Source organism: Dromaius novaehollandiae, chromosome Z (genome assembly GCF_036370855.1).
Source record: "Dromaius novaehollandiae isolate bDroNov1 chromosome Z, bDroNov1.hap1, whole genome shotgun sequence".
Classification (NCBI taxonomy): domain Eukaryota; kingdom Metazoa; phylum Chordata; class Aves; order Casuariiformes; family Dromaiidae; genus Dromaius; species Dromaius novaehollandiae.
In genome coordinates, this window is record NC_088132.1 from 70265178 (window position 1) to 70283427 (window position 18250).

The 18250-nt window shown below is 38.7% G+C and overlaps 2 protein-coding genes across 4 annotated transcripts in view; one reads left to right on the forward strand and one right to left on the reverse strand.

The window, feature by feature from the left end:
• The window catches only part of LOC112983584 (WD repeat-containing protein 70), a 146345-nt gene extending 136159 nt beyond the window's left edge, over nt 1-10186 (reverse strand). The window contains exons 1-5 of one of the 2 annotated variants that reach the window (XM_064502003.1): nt 10064-10186; nt 9329-9391; nt 9095-9178; nt 6648-6762; nt 3312-3513 (exon numbers count right to left, since the gene is read on the reverse strand). In XM_064502003.1, the coding sequence (XP_064358073.1) occupies nt 3312-3513; nt 6648-6762; nt 9095-9178; nt 9329-9347 (420 nt within the window). In that variant the 5' untranslated portion in view covers nt 9348-9391; nt 10064-10186. Of the gene's footprint in view, nt 1-3311; nt 3514-6647; nt 6763-9094; nt 9179-9328; nt 9392-9492; nt 9876-10063 lie in introns of those variants that run through there. The other variant, XM_026100799.2, reaches the window with a different exon arrangement.
• Nucleotides 10180-18250, forward strand: part of LOC112983585 (nuclear pore complex protein Nup155) — a 38217-nt gene continuing 30146 nt past the window's right edge. For both annotated transcript variants that reach the window (XM_064502001.1, XM_064502002.1), the window contains exons 1-7: nt 10180-10557; nt 12601-12738; nt 13070-13166; nt 14429-14499; nt 15090-15182; nt 16057-16223; nt 17766-17871. In XM_064502001.1, coding sequence (XP_064358071.1) covers nt 10284-10557; nt 12601-12738; nt 13070-13166; nt 14429-14499; nt 15090-15182; nt 16057-16223; nt 17766-17871 — 946 coding nt within the window. In that variant the 5' untranslated portion in view covers nt 10180-10283. The remainder of the gene's footprint in view (nt 10558-12600; nt 12739-13069; nt 13167-14428; nt 14500-15089; nt 15183-16056; nt 16224-17765; nt 17872-18250) is intronic.

Below are 18250 nucleotides of genomic sequence, written 5' to 3' on the forward strand. Positions count from 1 at the left end.
TCCCTTCACAGGAAAGAAAAGGACTGAGTTCATAAGCAGCAGTAAGGGGAGGCTCTAGACCCCAAAGGCCTCTGGCATCCATGCTGACACAAAATCTTCCCAGTTATAAATTAACTGTTTAGACTGAAAACCCACAAGTCTCATATTTCTGCCGCTCTGCTTATTCTCAACCAAATCTATTCTAGACTGTTTTGTAACTATTGTCTTAATTTCAGACAAACTTAAATCATACCAGTCTGCATGTTACCTTTCTGTCTGATTAACTTTTTATTATAGGTCTTTTAACTCTGGCTCCCACTAACTATACTTTTTCAAGCCAGTTGCAGCATTATTCAAACACATAAATCAATACAGAGCACCTATACCTTAACATTGCTAGAAATTAAAACAGTCAAGCAGCAAAGTGACTAGTAAGAAACACTGAAAAAGACAGGTTGAATTAAATCAGCTGGTTCTGCACATTGTTTTCCCTTTGGCATTTCTGAGAAATTTACAGAACTAAAGCAAGAGTTACACAAAGCAAGGTGTCCACTGCCCTTTAGAGATAGAAAATGAAAATAAATTGTATTCAGTGCTCAGAATCATAAATCTAACAGTTATACAAGCAATTCTGAAAAAAATTCTATCTCAATGGCACATGAGGTATTAAGTTAAACTAACAATCCAGGCTTTTTTAAAAGATATTTATAGTAGAACTCATTTTAGAGATATCAAAACACAAAGCCCTACTAAGGTGCAGCCATCTTCAGAAAACAGGTACACAGCACACTCTAACACAGAGGAATAAAAAAGGAACAGATGTTTTCTATTTCATTGCTGATAGCCCACTTTCATAAGCTACCCCTACCATTGAAAGTCTTCTCCTGTTCTGTGGAACTTACCTACTACCTTTAAAAAGATTCACAGGTTTATGACTTAGGAGATTTTGTGTGTCTTTCTGTAACTTCTCAATTATTAAATAACACTGTTTTCTCACACTGCCATGCTGCCTAAATGACTGCTCCATATTTAGTTACATTCTCCTAAAAGACCTAATTTATTCCATAATCATACACAAATGAAAGAGTCAGCTACAGCTTGGCACTAATCTGTAGTTTGAACGCGATTACAGCTAGGAATCCATGCAGCATTCACTACTGAGATTCAAGACCTGATTATATACTACTGTTCCAGTCTGTGATATATGGGACTGTTGATTCATGTGAACCCAATAAAATTACTCTGCTTACAAAAGAGATGTCAAAGAATGACAGCCTTCCATTGATGATGCAATAAAACAGATCTTTAATATTTAGTGTATTTCCATTACAGCTTACTCAACCAATGTGGTAAAATTTTCTTCAATGTTGCCAAACAATTCTGCTATATGGATGGCTATCACAGTATTGTTAACAGAGTTTTTTATAACCCTGCTTCATCACACTGCTGACAAAGGCAAAGATCAGTGGTGACCTGCTTAGTCAGAATTTAGAAGATGCTTCCATGTTTTTTCTCTAGTACACACCAATGTAGCTTTCAGAGGAAAAAAAGGTTCCACAAATGCAATAGTGCCTTTCCACATAAAATATAAGTCAAAAAGTAACAGCAGAGCAAGACTACAGCATCTGTGTTATCCAAAAGACTGTTCAGTAAATGTGGGCAAGACCACTGCCACCACACTGTATTGAAAGTGTGTATATTTATTTTATTTCAGAATTGAATTATGCAGGGTAAATATATGACGCTTTTTGCTAACTGCAGAAAGTGACACCTCTACCAGACAAAGAAGCCAGAGGCAAAGTTTTCCCAAATTTTAATCCAGTCTTACAACATAATTATGATCAATCCATAAGCTATCTGTACTAATTCTCATTTGAGAAAGAAAACTCTAGTAATTTCTGTCATGGATTACAAGAAAAAATCAGGTATATATGAAGAGCCACTATTATCGCAGCTATTCTGAAAAGACTGTTTTAAACAGAATTCCCTGTGATTTTCCAACATATGGAAAATGCCCTCAATTATTAGAAAGAGCAATCTAAAGATACTCCGTTCAGAAATCAGTTTAAATTTTTAAGACCCTGACAAGAGGGCTATATATTCCAGTATGTGATAGATTAATTACCCAGTCTTCTTCCACAGAAATGTCATTTCCTTTTTTTCCCTTTTTTTAAGACAATTTTTGCTTATAATACTGGTATTTTCAAATCTCAGTTTGTATTTAAGAACATAAAAACAGAGTAGGTAAGGAAGTAACACAGACACAAGCAATTAACAATAAAATCTGTGTAGAAGAGATCAGGATGAGTAACTAGAAGACATTTCTGATGCACAGTTTTGTGTGATACTTCAGTGAAAATATTTGCAAATATGAAGTTTAAATTTGGGTTTAGTTGCCAGGTTATAACATGATTTCAAGTTTACACTGTTTTATTTTAGTGCAGTATACACTGAAATCCTTTGAGCATCTATCTAGGAGAATCTTTTACGCTCCCAAAGATTAAAGTTACTTGATTCTCAAGCCTGGTTGTTTCTCCCTGTGTGGCTTCAATATTTCAGCGCTATAAGGCAGTTACAATCTTCAGAAGTGCTGACAACAGAGCAGAAGATTGTTTTTTCTAGGAAGAGAAATGGGGACAGCTTGGGAGAGCTGTGATTTAGAAGGGCATTCTGATGAAGCCCCAAAGAAAGAACACCTGTGCAGAACAAGCATACATTTGTTGAGATTTTCCACTTTCTAGTACATAGACAAAGTTACCAGCTATTAATAGGCACCTTTTTCATTTGTTCTTCTTTGTGTAAATTCAATTTTTTTAAAATGACAAGCATCTGGGTTCACCATATTGAGTGCACTTTCAAACTCTAGATCTTGAAATAGATTGAAAACTATTCAGATCCAAAACTGATCAAAACTAAGCATCTTCTTCAGTATCTATATATATATATATATAAGCACTTTCAAGACAGTAACTATTACTCAGATTATCTATTGGAGATGCACATTTTCAGATTAAAAAAAACCCCCTTACTTCATTGCTCCTAGTTCTGTATAATGGGGAAACAAGAAAAAGATCAAAGTTAAAGTATACAAGTAAAAATCATCATCAGAGATTCACATGCATATTTTTTTAAAAAAATCCTGATATTTTAAAAAGCATTTTGCATTTGAAATTGAAATTTTGAAATTAGTCATTAGAAAAATCATACGAAATCTGCATTTCAAACAACAGTCATACACTTCAAATAAATTCAATCATAAAAAAAAAAGAGCACAGTTAAAAATAAGGATCTACTCAAAGTGTTTAAACATTAAAGAGGAATAAAATACTTACGTTATCTTCCTCCTGTATATCATCGTCATCATGATTGTCATCACTGTCCTTGAACCCAGGTGGAAGTGGTGGCCCAATGAATTCTTCATCATCATCATCATCAGTATCCTCGTTTTGACCTTGAGCTGAAGTCTGGGATTGGACAGAAGGACCAGTTAACTCTTCATCTGAACTATCTTCGTTTTCACTAGAGGCTGCGTCTCTGCATGGAAAAATTTTAAAAATTGCTATTTCAAGAACATGAACACATTTTTGGCATTAGGAAATTTCTGAAAAGCAAGCAGAACCATTTAATCCACACATCTTTCAAAGTAAATGTGCTCCCTCTGCTGGTAGTTAACAAGTAGGCAGTGTTATAACAGCAGGCAGAATGTCTGAAACTGCTAAGCAGAAAACTTGTAATAATTTTGAAACATTACTTTGAAGAGAGTTCAAGAGCCTTTTCTTGCAGTAAGCCTAGGTTACAGCATATCATTACAGTGATACTTTGCAGTGGACATCTCTTCCTTTCAGATTCTGTGAGATAATAGACTTGCATTGTAAGAGTCCTTTGTGAGCTTGTATTTTAGGAGCATGTGTATGATTTACAAGTCGGCAGACTACAAAAGACAGTTTAACAATGAAAAGAAACAAAAGACTCTAGAAGGACATTTTTTTTAAGTTTAGGTTATCACTTAAAACAGTAATAAAAACATACAAGTCCAAGAACATAATAAAGCATTAGAGAAAGAGATTCTGAACTGTGTAATTGTGTCAGAGAATGTGCACCTCCTGAAAGAGCTGTACACCAAGGTAATAAGTTATACAGCAGACATCTGTCTTGGATAAGTAAATAGAATTCTATTATAGGAAGAAATCAAAACAAACTAAAAACAATATGAATTAGGTCCTCAGATGTTACAGTGACAAGAAGAGCTTGCATACCTCAAAGCTTGTCTAGTTTTTCCAGCTATATTTACTAGCCTAATAAAAGATATTACCTCTACATACAAACTTTGTTTTGCATAGCGATGAGAGACATTTAAAGACCTAGGTCAGGATATGCCTGTCTAATAAATCTCACTCAAATAAAATAAGCTCCTCTTACTTTATAACAATAGGGCAACCAATAGTCTTCTATCAAAAGGAAGCTTTTCCAACACCTGACGAGGATTTGGGTCCATTAGAGCTCTTCAACTTAGCTATAGTAAAGTTAACAATTTTACTACAGTATGTGCAAAAGAGCTGTCTTAGAGTTGATATGCATTCCCAGACCAGCAAACCACAAATCTCCCCAAAAAGCACACAACTTAACTAGTTTTGGAATGGAACCAAGCATATAACACCACTGCCAGTGAGAACAGTGTACACTACACAACGATTCAAGGATGCCCTTCCAATCCTGGATTCCCACATTTTCAGATCTTTCCATAGACGCTCAAGAACAACACGTAGCTTCCTTCCTAATTGCATATCCTTATCTTTCCCTCATTTGCTAGGGAGGATAAATAAATCAATTCAGCAGTGTAATCATTCAGCATATGAAAAGGCCAGAATTCCAGTGATGCTTTTCACCAAGCTCCAAGCTTTGACAGAAACTGCCAATTACCCCAGCTACAGCTATTGGTATCCTCTGTGCCGACTGGAAAGAAAGACAAACATAAGAACATCCAAATGGAACTATACCAACAGCCCATCTAGCTGAGTGGCGTCCTTCTGACAGTGGCCAGCAATGGTGCTGACAAAAGAAGGACAAAAAGAACAAAGACGTTTAGCGGTGTTCCCTTCAGCTTTCAGCCTTATGGCCTCCCTGAATCCGAAGCTGAAGAGAAGAACCAACCTGGCAGCCCTTCCCCGAGGATTCAGAGAGGTAGAAGGAATTAAGTTTTCTGCTTTCCCTGATTACCTCCTCAATAAGACGAATATCATAGGAAGAAAAAAGAAAGCTACATTAGAGTCTAGATGGCACACAGAGTGAAAATATCGAAAAACATTTCGAGAGCTGTGCAAGTTTGTGGGCATATCCCCCAACATGTTCACTCTTCTCACATCGCACACGCTATTTTCTTTGACTTTTTCTTTTTAGACACTAGTAGGTGTTCTCATTTCACGAAGCATAATTATTACTGTACTTAAATGTGTAAGTACTGCAACCATTAAAATCTCTCTGTAGCAACTGAGTTCAAAAGTAACAAGAATCAATAGCTGTTCTTCGTGTCTTTCTCAAATGACCAAGTCCTTTCTAACAATTATAAAAATCACTATGGGGGCTAGTAGGATAATTTAATGTAACTGTATTTAAAAAATAAGTAAATAAAAAATGTTCAGGAAAATGTTGCCTTTTTTGGACAGCAGACCAAGCTGATTATTTTGTATCAGCTTGTAACTATTAACATCTACATCACATAAAGAGGTGCTGTTAGTAAAACTTCTATACTCTATCAAGTCCTACATTACATACTTCAAATCTCAGTTTTGGGATTGTCCTTTTGAAATAGGGCTGAATCACAATGGCATGTCTCCCTCTCACTAGCTTCCTGCTGTTTTCAGCACTAAGTTCTAAACTACACACCACAGCTTACAAGGAGACACAAAACTGTAAGCTGACATCTGTTCAGCTTCCAGTTCCACCAGCTCTTCACATCATGGCCTCACTTCTCAATCCTCAGTAAAAACAAAACAAAACAACACAACCTTAATATCAGCAGAACTCTGGCGAGTTACCAGAGCCTGCTTAACTCAGAATACTCAAAAGGAGTTATACAAAGCATCCAGAGTTCTATTCTCTCAAGTCCTTTATCTAAATAAGTAGGTTTGGGGAAGGGTCTGGATCACCCGATTACTTTCCACTTTACCATTTGTTTCAATCGATTTCTTAAACTGATATCCCCAAATGCAGTACACAATCATATTACATTTAAATTCTTGTCATCTTCCATTATTTCACTAGAAAGGTATCTCAGAACACCAAAGGTGAAAGGGAGCATAGAATACGTTTCCTTTATGCATAGGATATAACACAGGATCTATAGTATAGTACATTGTGCAGGCAGTCACTTAAGTGAAAGTCCACAGTTTATTTGACCAATAGTCAAAAAAGAAATTTTGAAACAGATTTTTGTTCTCAGACTGAAACACTACAAGGCAAAACTAACTACTGACCATATACAATTTTAACATTTGTAAATACTGACACATCTTTCAGGAATCAGTATTTCCACTGAAAGACTTCAGAAAACATAGACACCTTCACACAAGTTAAATGATGCTCATGCTCTTCAAAAAAAGCAGAAAAAAAGCAAGCCCTTCAGACAAGGAAGCTGTTAAATGGCATGATCTTCCACCATATCTAAGTACCTTGGGGTTAATGTGGACTCAGCTCCTACTGCACTTGAGGCTGAAGCTGGTGAATCAGGGTGCAGACATCTAAATTCTTTTTCAGCCTCATCTTCCTTCTCTCTTTCACGAGCCTCTGAATATGGAGAGAGCAAGTAAATGACAAATAATCAAGACTTCTGGAAAATAATAAAATCTGAGGTTTGCTGAGCACAGTAAAACAATTTTCTTCATTTTCAGACCTATATGAAATCTTTGAAAAGGTAAAATCAAGTAAAACATTATCAGATTTCCACTACGAACGTAACAATCACTTAGAAAAACAGTAAGTGTCAGGGAAAATGCAAGCACCTTTCAGTCATTAGTTTGTATAGACTACCAAACAAAAGTTTATCATACCATGATGCTGATATTGAAATATGTTCAACATTATATAGCATGATAGTAAATAGTATGACTACTTCATATAGTTCTTGAAATTTGCATAGCACAGAGAACTAAATTAGTACAAAATTATACCTAAGTGTAAATAAATTAATTCTGAATATATAATATGTGGAAAATAAATTGCCACAACTCTCTGTATTTATTCCGATTTCACTTACTGAAATTAATCCAAATTGAACAGTGCAACCAACAAAAACAGAATCTCCCATTTAAAAGTATCAATAAAAAGCTTACATAGGATGGTGAGATTGGTGCAGGGGAACAGATACAGCTACTCTATTTCTTAAAACATTCAAATGACTTCTGTTAAGCAGAGAAAAATTACACTTTCTCATCTTCTCCCTATACAAGAAACATACTTTCTCATTTCCTCTCTCACGTAGTTAGTAAACAGTCCTCTCTCTCTTAAACTATCAGCTGAAAACTCTGCCTTGCAGTACAACTCAAAAGCATTTTCCTCTGAAAAGAGGCACAAACACATGCATGACACAGAACTAGCAAACACATATTGATCTCAATTCTTCTTGGGTAGCAGACAAGATGGAGCAGATGTTTCCAAATGTTATCAAATGTCTTCCAAACAGTTAAAGTCAGGAGAGTATTTTAGAGAATCTGGAAATAGAATGTTCATTTTATAAAAAAAGGAAGTCCAAACTATAAAGCGTTTCTACACCTTTTCAAGTACTACATTATAAATGGCAAAATTCGTCTTTAAGGTAAACAGCTGAATTAAATACAAAGTTTTGTCATTTTTGGAAAAATAACTGACCTCACAATCAACAATATTTTGTGTTTCCATTACAGCGAAGATTCTAGAAATTCTTCTTTGTTTATTGATAAAACAGTCAATCAATCATCAATCTAACAATTTGACTGGTTAACAATCCAACTGTTTACAGGATTTCCATGTCAAACTAAAAAAACATAATGTAATCAGCTGATGTCTCAAAAGGGATAAGGATAGCACAAGCTGGACCAGTATCAAACATGAAAAGGTTCCAAACATGGAAGAATTCTTGCTGTGTTTAGATTTAGCCAGTAGGAGGAAAGCATGCAAATCATATTTTTGGGATTCCCTATATACATGAATTTCACAGTGCCATGAAGTCCGTAAGATCAACAAGCCTCCACAGTGGTCTGCTCATATGGTTCTGCATACAACTAAAACAACAATTAACAACAATTAAATATCTCAATTAACATTGAGATAATCTTATTTTTTCATGAAGAATTGCTGCCTCCACGAGAAGGGGCTTCAAAGTCTACTATCTTCACAAATTGCAACATTTTAGAGACTTAATTAAGCCTAATCCAGTGGGACAGAAGCTACTCAACAACGATAGCATCACATAGGAAAAAAAAAACCAAAAAACATATTCCATATACGCTGTACAAATGCAGGGAGAAACTGGGGACATCAGGGTTGGCAACGGGAATTCTAGAACATATGCAGCTTTGTGTCCCAAAGATCCTCCCTAGAACGGTGTTTGGGTGGATATCAGAAGCAAAATATACCATTATCACTATCTTCCCCTCCCAAACCGCCACCTTGAAAACTTACCCACCTCCAGCACAGCTGGGGGTGAACTGATTTGGGGGCAACCACAAAATCTGCTCTATGTTGTAAAACACAAAAGACATTCCCTTGTTTTTTCTTTTTTATTCTGTGCACTCTAAATTAAAGCTACCTATATCTGTTCCTTTTCCACAATAAATATACAACTAACTAAAATAACAAAGGAAAGAAGCTTGTATTCCAGCCCCACCTTTCCTTCTTTGTCTGTTGGCTATGCCTCACAAGCACAACCTTGCACATTCCTGTCTCCTACATACTCCAGTAACATAAGTAAGTTAATAATTTGCCTATTTACCAAGCCCAAAACTGCTTCGGATTGTCTTCCCAGAGCAAACCTACGTTTTTCCCACGAAAAGGCAATATAAAGCACTTAGAACCTCACCCCAACACAGAATAAGAAAGTACATTTTAAAAAACATTAGCTGACAACGGCCACGCTACTTACCCAAAATTTTCCTGCTCCTTTCCACAGCAGTTCTTCTCGTTTGTTCAAACATGGCTTCGAGGTCAAAAGTCCGAGCTTTCTTCCCTAAAAACGGGCGGAAAAAAGGAGACTCTGACAGTGACCCACCTCGCTAGCAGGCGCTCCAGGCGGGGGTGACCCTCCCGCGCCGCCAACGGCCGCCAGGGGAAAAAGGGGGGGAGGGAGGAACGGGACCGGCCGCCGCTCGCTACGCACCGAAACCCGAGAAGCCCATGGTGGCCGCCAGCTCCGGGTCGGGCCCCGCCAGCGTCGCAGCGCCTGCAAGGGAACAAACAGCACGCGGAGTCAGCGCCGGGGGCGGCAGTAGGGTCGGCAGCCCCAGCCCCAGCCCCGGCCCCGGCCCCGGCCCCGGCGCTCACCGCCCGCCGCTGCCGGCACCTCCATGCTGCGGCCGCCCCGGAACCACAACAGGCCGCGGCGTCGGCAGGAAGCGGCCCCGGCGCAGCGGGAGGGGCCGGCGCGGCCCCGGCACCGCCCTCCCGGCCCGGCGGCGGCTCGCGGCGGCCCGCGGCGCGGCGTCACCTCCCGGCGCTCCTGCTGGGGCAGCGGAGATGCGGTTTCCTTGTCTCCCGCCAGGCGCCCGGCACTGAGACTTTCAGAAGGGGAGCTGCCTCCACCCCGGGAGGGAGGGAGGATTACCGCCGTCGGGGCATTCCGGGCGATTTGCAAACCAGATCCATTCCCGTTAAACCCAAGCTTCCCCCAGCCCCGAGCTCCGGTGACCGTCGGGGGATGCCTGCGCCGCCCAGCACAGACACACTGCTCCTAGCAGAGGCCCAGTCCGGGGCGGGCATGGCCTGCGCTGCCATCCCTTCACGGCACCGACCTAAGCCCCAGGCGAGCAGCGGCCGGGCCGGCTCAGCGCAGCGCGAAGGCCGCTCGGGGCGGCCGTGGCGGGGGGTCCTCAGCATTTCGGTCTTGCATTATTACCAGTAAAACGTGTGTGCGCGTTTGGACACCGGCGACGCACACGGGCAGCGCCTCTACGCCGCTTGTCAGCACGGGGCTCCGCGAACCGCGGTGACCACCCAGGCAGCCTTCCGCCGCCAGGCGCGTGTGAGAACAGGGACCCCTTCCTGCTGGCCTCCCGCCCCCTTTCCCGGCGGGCCCTGAACCCTTGCGCAGCTTCCAACCCCCCGCCGGAAGTGGCATGTGCCAGGCGGAAGTGCGTCGCGCGCGCAGTGCCTGCCGGGATTTGGCGGGGCGCGCAGCAGCCGGTAGCGAGCTCGCGCCTTCTCGCCGTGCGCTGAGGCGGCGCCGCTCCCCCGCCTCCAGCCCCGGCGCCGCCATGCCCGCCGCCATAAGCCCCGCGGCGCCCACCGCGCAGGAGGCGCTGGAGATCGCGGGCCGCATCATCGACCGGCAGATCCAGGATGATCGCTGCTACCCGGACCTGTCCGAGCTGCTGGCGGTGCCGGCGCCCGGTGAGGAGCCCTCGGTAGCCGCCTGCCGTGGGGCCTCCGCCCCGGCCCTCCCGCGGTCTCCTGCGGGCCAGGCCCGCAGCGAGGCCGACGCTGCCTGGCCGGCCATGCGCGAGGCCCTCAGCGGCCGGGCGGCCAGGCACTGCTCCCCGCCCCGGCGAGGCCCCGGGGGCAGCAGCCGCCGGCCCTGTCCCCTTAAGGGCGGCTCCAGGGCTGAGCCCGACGAGGCCCGGTTTGGTGGTTCCCCGGCGGGGTCTGGCGCGGCGGCAGGGGATGCTTTGGCACTTCAGCAGAGGTTGCAACGTGGGATTTCTCCATGGTAGCGGCAACGGTTGCAAGAAGAAGGGGCTTAGGGGTAGCAGTTTAGCCCCATCTCTCTTGGAAAGACAGTGAAAACGGCACTCGTTTTCCATCTCGTTTATTGAAAAGTCTCTTGCAGGATGCTCTTAGTGTCACTAGGTGCACAGCACTGCCCCTGAACCTTACAGGTTGCCTGAAAATCTCGCTTAAACTTCTTTGAGTGCCTTTTGTTTGTCTAGAGCGGTATGTCGCATGTAGTTATGATATATAGTATATAGTATAGCTCTCCTCAGACATTTGTTTTATCCTGTTTGAAACATCGAGGCATCATTTCCTACTTCATTGGTGCCAACCATCTGGCCAAACAGGCCATAAAGACTCACTCCAGGGCTGTAGGTGACCTAATCAGTGTGTATTTGGCAGGTGGCAGGATACAATCAAATATTAACAGTATCTGTTTTCTGTTATGGTAGGATATAATGTGCGTGGCCAAAGTGTACCTATCCTAGCAGCGTTATGGACCTGTATCATGTGTGATGGGGGGGGGGGGGGGAACATGGGTACACTAACTTGAAACCGGGAATACAGCTGAGCATTTTCTAGATGGAGATACATGCTCATGGTTGGTTCATGTGGCAGATTAATGCCATATACAATAAAGGAAAGGCTAGCCTTGGCAAAAAGGTGGCAGAGAGTGGGCCAGGGGCTAGATGAGTTATTATAAGAATTTGTAAGTTGGCCAGCAAGATTAGATCATGCCCTGCAATTATCAAAAGCACCTATTTTTTAAGCGTTCTTATAAAGCATAATCCTGAAGTCTTCCCAGGAGAGAAGAAAGTTCGATGTGAAGTCCAGTAAAGCAGAACTGGAGGACTAAATCTTGCTGTTGCTCATGAATGAGAAAACTCAGATTTGGGGGTTGGGGTGTTTTGGTCTTTTTTTTTTTTTTTGGTGTTCTTTTTTTGAAATTAGGAGAAATTTAAAATACATTTAAAAAATAATTGCTGCAGTACAACATTGATTTGCCAGAAGTTAATGAGGGATCCTGAGTGTAAAAAAAATAAAAATTTAATACTTGGAAAGCATTTTAGAGAGTAACTTTTAAGGTAGTCATTAGTGCCCAGTAAGTGTCTCTCCAGAAGTGTATTCTCATACACAGCCTCAATTTTTCTTTTTATCAAGAGAAAACGCAGGGAAACTTTGAAGTACGAAGAAAACAGAAAGGACTTCTTTCACTTTGTGTTTTGTCAAATGTAGTTTGAATAGCTGTTTGTAAGGCTAATGTGTAAGATAGTGTCAAATCTGACAGCCTCTTGGTCCGTTTTCTTTACTGTATAACCTGTCACCAATACAGTTATTTTAGATTGTGAACTCCCATGCTTTTTAAAAGCATTTTATTGCTTTTTTTGTGTAAGTGTTTATTTGTCTGTTTGCAAGTCTATTTGCTCCTGTCTGGTTTGAGAGTTAGATTAACTGTTTATGGTCCTGATCCTACAGATGCCTTTATTCGCGCATATTTTGTGAGTAGCAGTATTTACATGCTTAAAGGCTTTGCAGTATCAAAACCATGTTTTTGAGTCGTCTTAAGGGCGGGAGTATTCATGTAAATTAAAATGAGAAATAGGCATTTGTCTAATTTAGATTTCACAGATTAGGAAAAAATCGGATAAAGGTAAAAAGTATCTTTTTTTGTAAATTTTTATTTCTTTATAAGAAGTCTAATTTTGTTGTTGTTGTTATTTACAGGTAGTCCTACAGTTTCTGGTATGTCAGATATGGATTATCCTTTGCAAGGACCAGGTTTGCTGTCAATACCTAATCTTCCAGAGATCAGCCCAGTCCGCAGAGTCCCACTTCCCCCTGAGCTAGTGGAGCAGTTTGGACGTATCCTGGTGAAAAATCATGTGTTAGGTTGTGTATGTAACAGTATTCGAAGTGAACTTTTGTTCTATCATAATTGTTTTTCCATCGTTCCTCCATGGATGAACCTTGATTTTGCTTGCATTCCTATTATGAAGGCTCCAAGTGGTAATAAGATCCATTTGTATAGAGTTGCTTGTGGAATTGGTTCCTATGTGAGGAGCTTTGAGTGCATATTGTACACAGTTTGTGAACTACTGTCTTAAAAATAATATTAAAATAGTGAAATATTCAAAAAGAGATTTTGCATTTGCTAGCCTACATGCATTTAGTCCTTACATCTGCAGTGCTTCAGATATGCAGTGCAATTGTATGATGGGAGTATTTCCAGAAATCAGCAGAGCTTGGCTAACCATTGACAGTGACATTTTCATGTGGAACTATGAAGATGGGTATGTACATGATATATTTATGTATATAGTTCATATTGTATCTAAACTAAGTGATTGCAGTGGTGAGATTATTTACCTGTAGCACAGAGGTGTGCTTTTCAGTATAAGGTATCTTGATATCTTTTAGGTTGTACTAAAATTCTTGACTAATAAGTATTTAAGGACTTTTAAGAGTTAGTTATACTGCTGCCAAATCATCTAGAGATGGAAGAAAGGAAAATGCATAGACTAATTCAATGTCCTGAAGTTATTAGTGTATTTCTACCAAGGCTTTGATTATACTCAAAAAGGTAGAAAAATTTTATCCTAATTGCCTAACTCAGCTAAGTAGTTTTAATGCTATAAATGACACTGAATAAAAATACATAATATGTAGTAATATATAATAACACAATATATAACATATATTATATAATAATATATAATAATATAATATAGAGCACACTCATGCTATGAAGTGGTCAGTCATTTCCACAGTGCTAAATAATATGGCCTTGGTACTGTGGCTATATTGTGTAATTGCTTTAAAAGTATCATAGTTGAGGCTGTTGTATCTAACTTATTTTAAGGAAGCATAAATGAAAATAATTTCATAGTCTTTTCCAATGACAATGATATGTTTAAGATTTACAGTTTTGTATTTCTAACTTGCTTGTATGGTAAGAATTTAGTAGGAATTGCTTTATACATAATTCTTGTATTTCTTAGTTTAAAGTTAAGACTGTGCCTCACACAGCTCCTCTCCATATGTTTACATTGTGTCCCAGTGTGTTAAATACATTCCACCAAATAATACAACACTTCACGCTCTTAAAGATATGGTACTGGGAGAAAAGTTTGTGGTTTTTATCTTTTATGATAAATAAAATTATTCAATTAAATTTACCTTAGGTATTTTCAATGAAACAAATACTATATAAATTCCTCATTCTTGATGTTAGCATGATGGTTAGCATTACCTATGCTGCATTATGTAATTCAGACTGGACTATATGAATTAACACCAAACAAAAATATAAAATATAATTGGATTTCAGGTTTAAAGCTTAGCTGTTGGAGGTTCCCAAGAGCTCAAATGGTTGCCTGCATAGTTTTACTGTGAAATTTCTGTCATTCCATTCTGCTGGACTTGCTTTCACTCTAGGCGAAAAGTGTAAACAGTTTAAAATGTAAGGTATTAATAATTTTTAGATATACAGGATCTGACTTTGTTATTATGTAATTCTTGAGGTTTTATGAGGCTTTTTCTTGTATGTCGGCAGGGGAGATCTTGCTTATTTCGATGGCCTCAGTGAAACTATTCTTGCGGTGGGTCTTGTGAAGCCGAAAGGAGGTAAGAAATATTATGACAGTGACTAGAATTATGCAGTTACTGAACCTTCTTCATATGTGTTTGTGTATATATATATATGTAAAAATGTGTATATATTTATGTATGGTTATGTTTTGTTTGTAGAACCATTATGAAATCATTAAAATCCAAAAGTAATGTATAATTTAACAATCATTTACACTGACTAGCTTTTTTTTTTTTAAAAAAAATTATATTCTAACATTTCTACTGTTTACAAATTTACACACTCAAGGGATCTTTTATGAGATCTTGATTTCTAGCCCTCCCAATTCTTTTGGTAGCTACTGCTTGCATAACATTGAAGTCAAAGTTGAATTGGCAATAGGGTTGAATGTAAAAGAAGGACATTTTTAAGGAAAACATTATTTTTAAGATCCTGTATTTCATAAATTGGAAGCTGAATTGCTGGTTATTTTCTAACTTTTGAGTTTCATAGGTTATTTGGTCTTAAATACGACTATTCCCTCTAAACAGCAGATATTTCTATCCAGTGAATACAGTGGATACATTCATTGCGAGTCTGAGAGGTTGACTGCAAACAAGATTTTTTTTTCTTCCCTTTCCTTTAGGCATTTTCCAGCCTCATGTACGACACTTACTTGTTCTGGCTACCGCAGTGGATATTGTGATTTTAGGGCTCAGTTGTGCTAACTTACAAGCAGGTAATTCTCTTTTTTTTTTCTTTTCTCCTTTTAAGTAAGTTAAAGCTATTAGGTAGCTATTCTTTATAGTGCATTAACAAGTAAACATTTGTTAGTAACCTTAAAAAAACAAGACCATGTGCTTGGTCCTTCGCTAAATTATAGATCTTTTTACAGCCAGGGTGAAGGAATTCCCTTTTTATGGGATACACAACTACTGATCATGGGACTCTCAAAGGAGCATTAAACTGTATCATTCCTCTGTTTAACATAAAACAAACTTTTGAAACAGATAGCCCTGCTAATTAAGTAGTATATTAGAGAGGGGAGGAAGAGATGGATGTGAATCTTAGTAGCAAATACTGAATGGAGTTCATTAAACTGTTCGGCATTTGTATTCCAACCACAGAAACTGAGAATCTGATACCAATTTTTTTCAACCTCATATATAGTAGAGAAAATATATATGTAATATATAGGGGGGGTTGTATATAATGTATATGTATATAGTGTGTGTGTGTAGGTATATAGTAGAGAAAATATAGACTTTAGAGAAAGTGAGAGACTTACACTCTTTCGCTCTCTTTTTATAGTGTCTTGCTGTGAAAGAGAAATGTAGAAATCTTATATTTTAGGTTTGTTGGTATTTAGAGGAGGCAACAGCTGTTAGAAAATATATGGAAAAACAGATTTTGCTTCCTTTCTTGGAAACTTACAGAATTTACTGTGATTTTTAAAAACAGAAGATTAATTATTCTGCAGTTCACTTTGAAGGAAAGCTATTACAAAATGTATTTAGTAATTCTGAAATCTGCTGTAACATTTTCTAAAATAGCTGTAATATTTATAAGAACAAGTTTAAAAACTAACTAAATTTTTTCTTCATTCACTTAAGGTTCTGGAGCCCTCAATGACAGTATGTCTGGTGGAATGCAGCTGCTACCGGACCCTCTCTATTCACTCCCTACAGATAATATTTGCATGCTGGCAATAGCATCCGCTGATAACGGGCGTATCTTTTTGGCTGGAAAGGATGGCTGTTTATACGAAGTAGCTTACCAGGTGATTATAGGTTTTATGCACAGGCATTTTTCATGATTGTGGGATGAAAGCACTAAGAGTTCTAAATTTCATGTCAATCTTGCCATCTCCTTTCTCTCATAATTCTGTTGCGTGACTTGTTTACACAAAGTTCTGAGTTCTCATCACAGACATATTTTCTTCCAAGAGGCCTATAAATAGCTGATCTGAGAAATAGCAGTGCAGCTTTGGTAAACTTAAAAATAAATAAATCATGAAGTGTGGCAGTTATTAGGAGTACTGCTGGCTTCCAGTTGTCATATCTCAGTCTTCTAAATTGCTTTGCCACTGCATTAACTGTTCCGGTCACTGGAAGCAGGTAAACCTAGTAGCTGATTAGAAAAGGTTCGTTGTGCTATCAGTATTTAATTTTAGCTCATTGAATCAGTTTGAAGATTTGAGCTGACTCTTCTTCCTTCAGGGAGAGTTAAATTAAGCTTTATCTTTAATGTTTTTACACACACACACACACCCTTTTTTTTTTTTCCTCTAAGTTTTCATTGTCAGCATACAAGGGCTTCACTTAGATGTGACCTGTTGTGCTAGGTCCCAAGAGAGGATACCCATGCCCATAACTAGTTTTAATCTTAGATTTAAGAAAGCACATCAGACCATTTAAAAAATATATATATAAAGGCCAGAAGAGTACAAGCTAAAATTTTCAGAGGCACTTCACTAACTTGAATATCCAAAGCTTTTTAAACTGAAGTTTATCGTGTCTGCATTCACATTGTAGCTTTGAAAATCTTAGTCTGAAGCTCAGTGTTAAGTTCATGTATGTCAGTGCAGCAAGAGCTGAAAATCCACATTGTTGTTCCAAATTGATCTCCATAAGGAGAGGTTCTGTATGGTGTTTTCAAAGAGATAATGGAACTTATTTTAAGTATAAAAATTTGAGTTACTCTAATTAATGTTCATGTGTGGATCCTTTTGCCAAAAATGATGGTGGAATTGATAATACTAAACAAGGCCAAGACAAACTGTATCATACCTTAGCATTATGTAGGAGCTTATGAGACAAAGATTATGGGCAGATTTATTCAAATCACATGTAATTGAATATAGACAATTGGTGAAAAAATAAGTGGAAACTACATTTTTATTGAGAAGATATTAAAAATCATTCATAAATCTAATATAAGCAATTGTTTTTGTTAGATTTGCTTTGGCTTTAGTTTAATTGCAAGCAGTTTAGTTAATTTGCAAATCTTACCCTGGGAGGATTTCCATAGAGATTCCCATAGGAATTGCAGTTGTTTTTATAAAATACAGGATTATCTCCTTCGGCAGTTTTATTTGATATCTTCCATTCCTTTTTTGTGTAAAATTTTGCTTTTAATAATCAGCTACAAGTTTAAAATGAGAAATATATTCTTCTTCCCTGAAATCAATGGTATGTAATTAGATTTTTGCTTGTTTTCTTACCTTTCCTGGTAACAACCAATTTTTTTAATAGAACTACTGGTTCTTTTTTTTTTTTTTTTTCTTTTTTTCTTTTAACACTGCATCTGTTTTAAATTGTAGGCTGAGGCAGGCTGGTTTAGCCAGCGATGTAGGAAAATCAATCATTCAAAGGGCACGCTCTCTTTCCTTATTCCTTCATTACTACAGTTCACATTCTCAGAGGATGGTAAGTATTCATGTTAGATTTTCCCAATAATTTAATGTAAACTTTTAAATTATAATGCTAAGAAGTAAGACTGATTACTTTCCTCATTGTGTGCATTTAGTTACAGTCAGTGGAAGTTGTGGTGGTTGGTGATTCTGAAAATCAGGTCACTTGTTTGTATGCCCAGGTTAGGATATCGATAGCAAAGCCTGGAAACTTTGATATTTGTGACTAAAAATTTCTATTCTGTAGTACAAAATGAGTATGTTCATAATGGGATCATTGCAAACAGTAAACAAATTTTAAACAAATAATTTTATCTTATTTCACTGTTTAGTGAAAATTTAACTTGAAATGATTACACGATTTTTTTGTTCAGGGATGGATTAAATAATGCTAA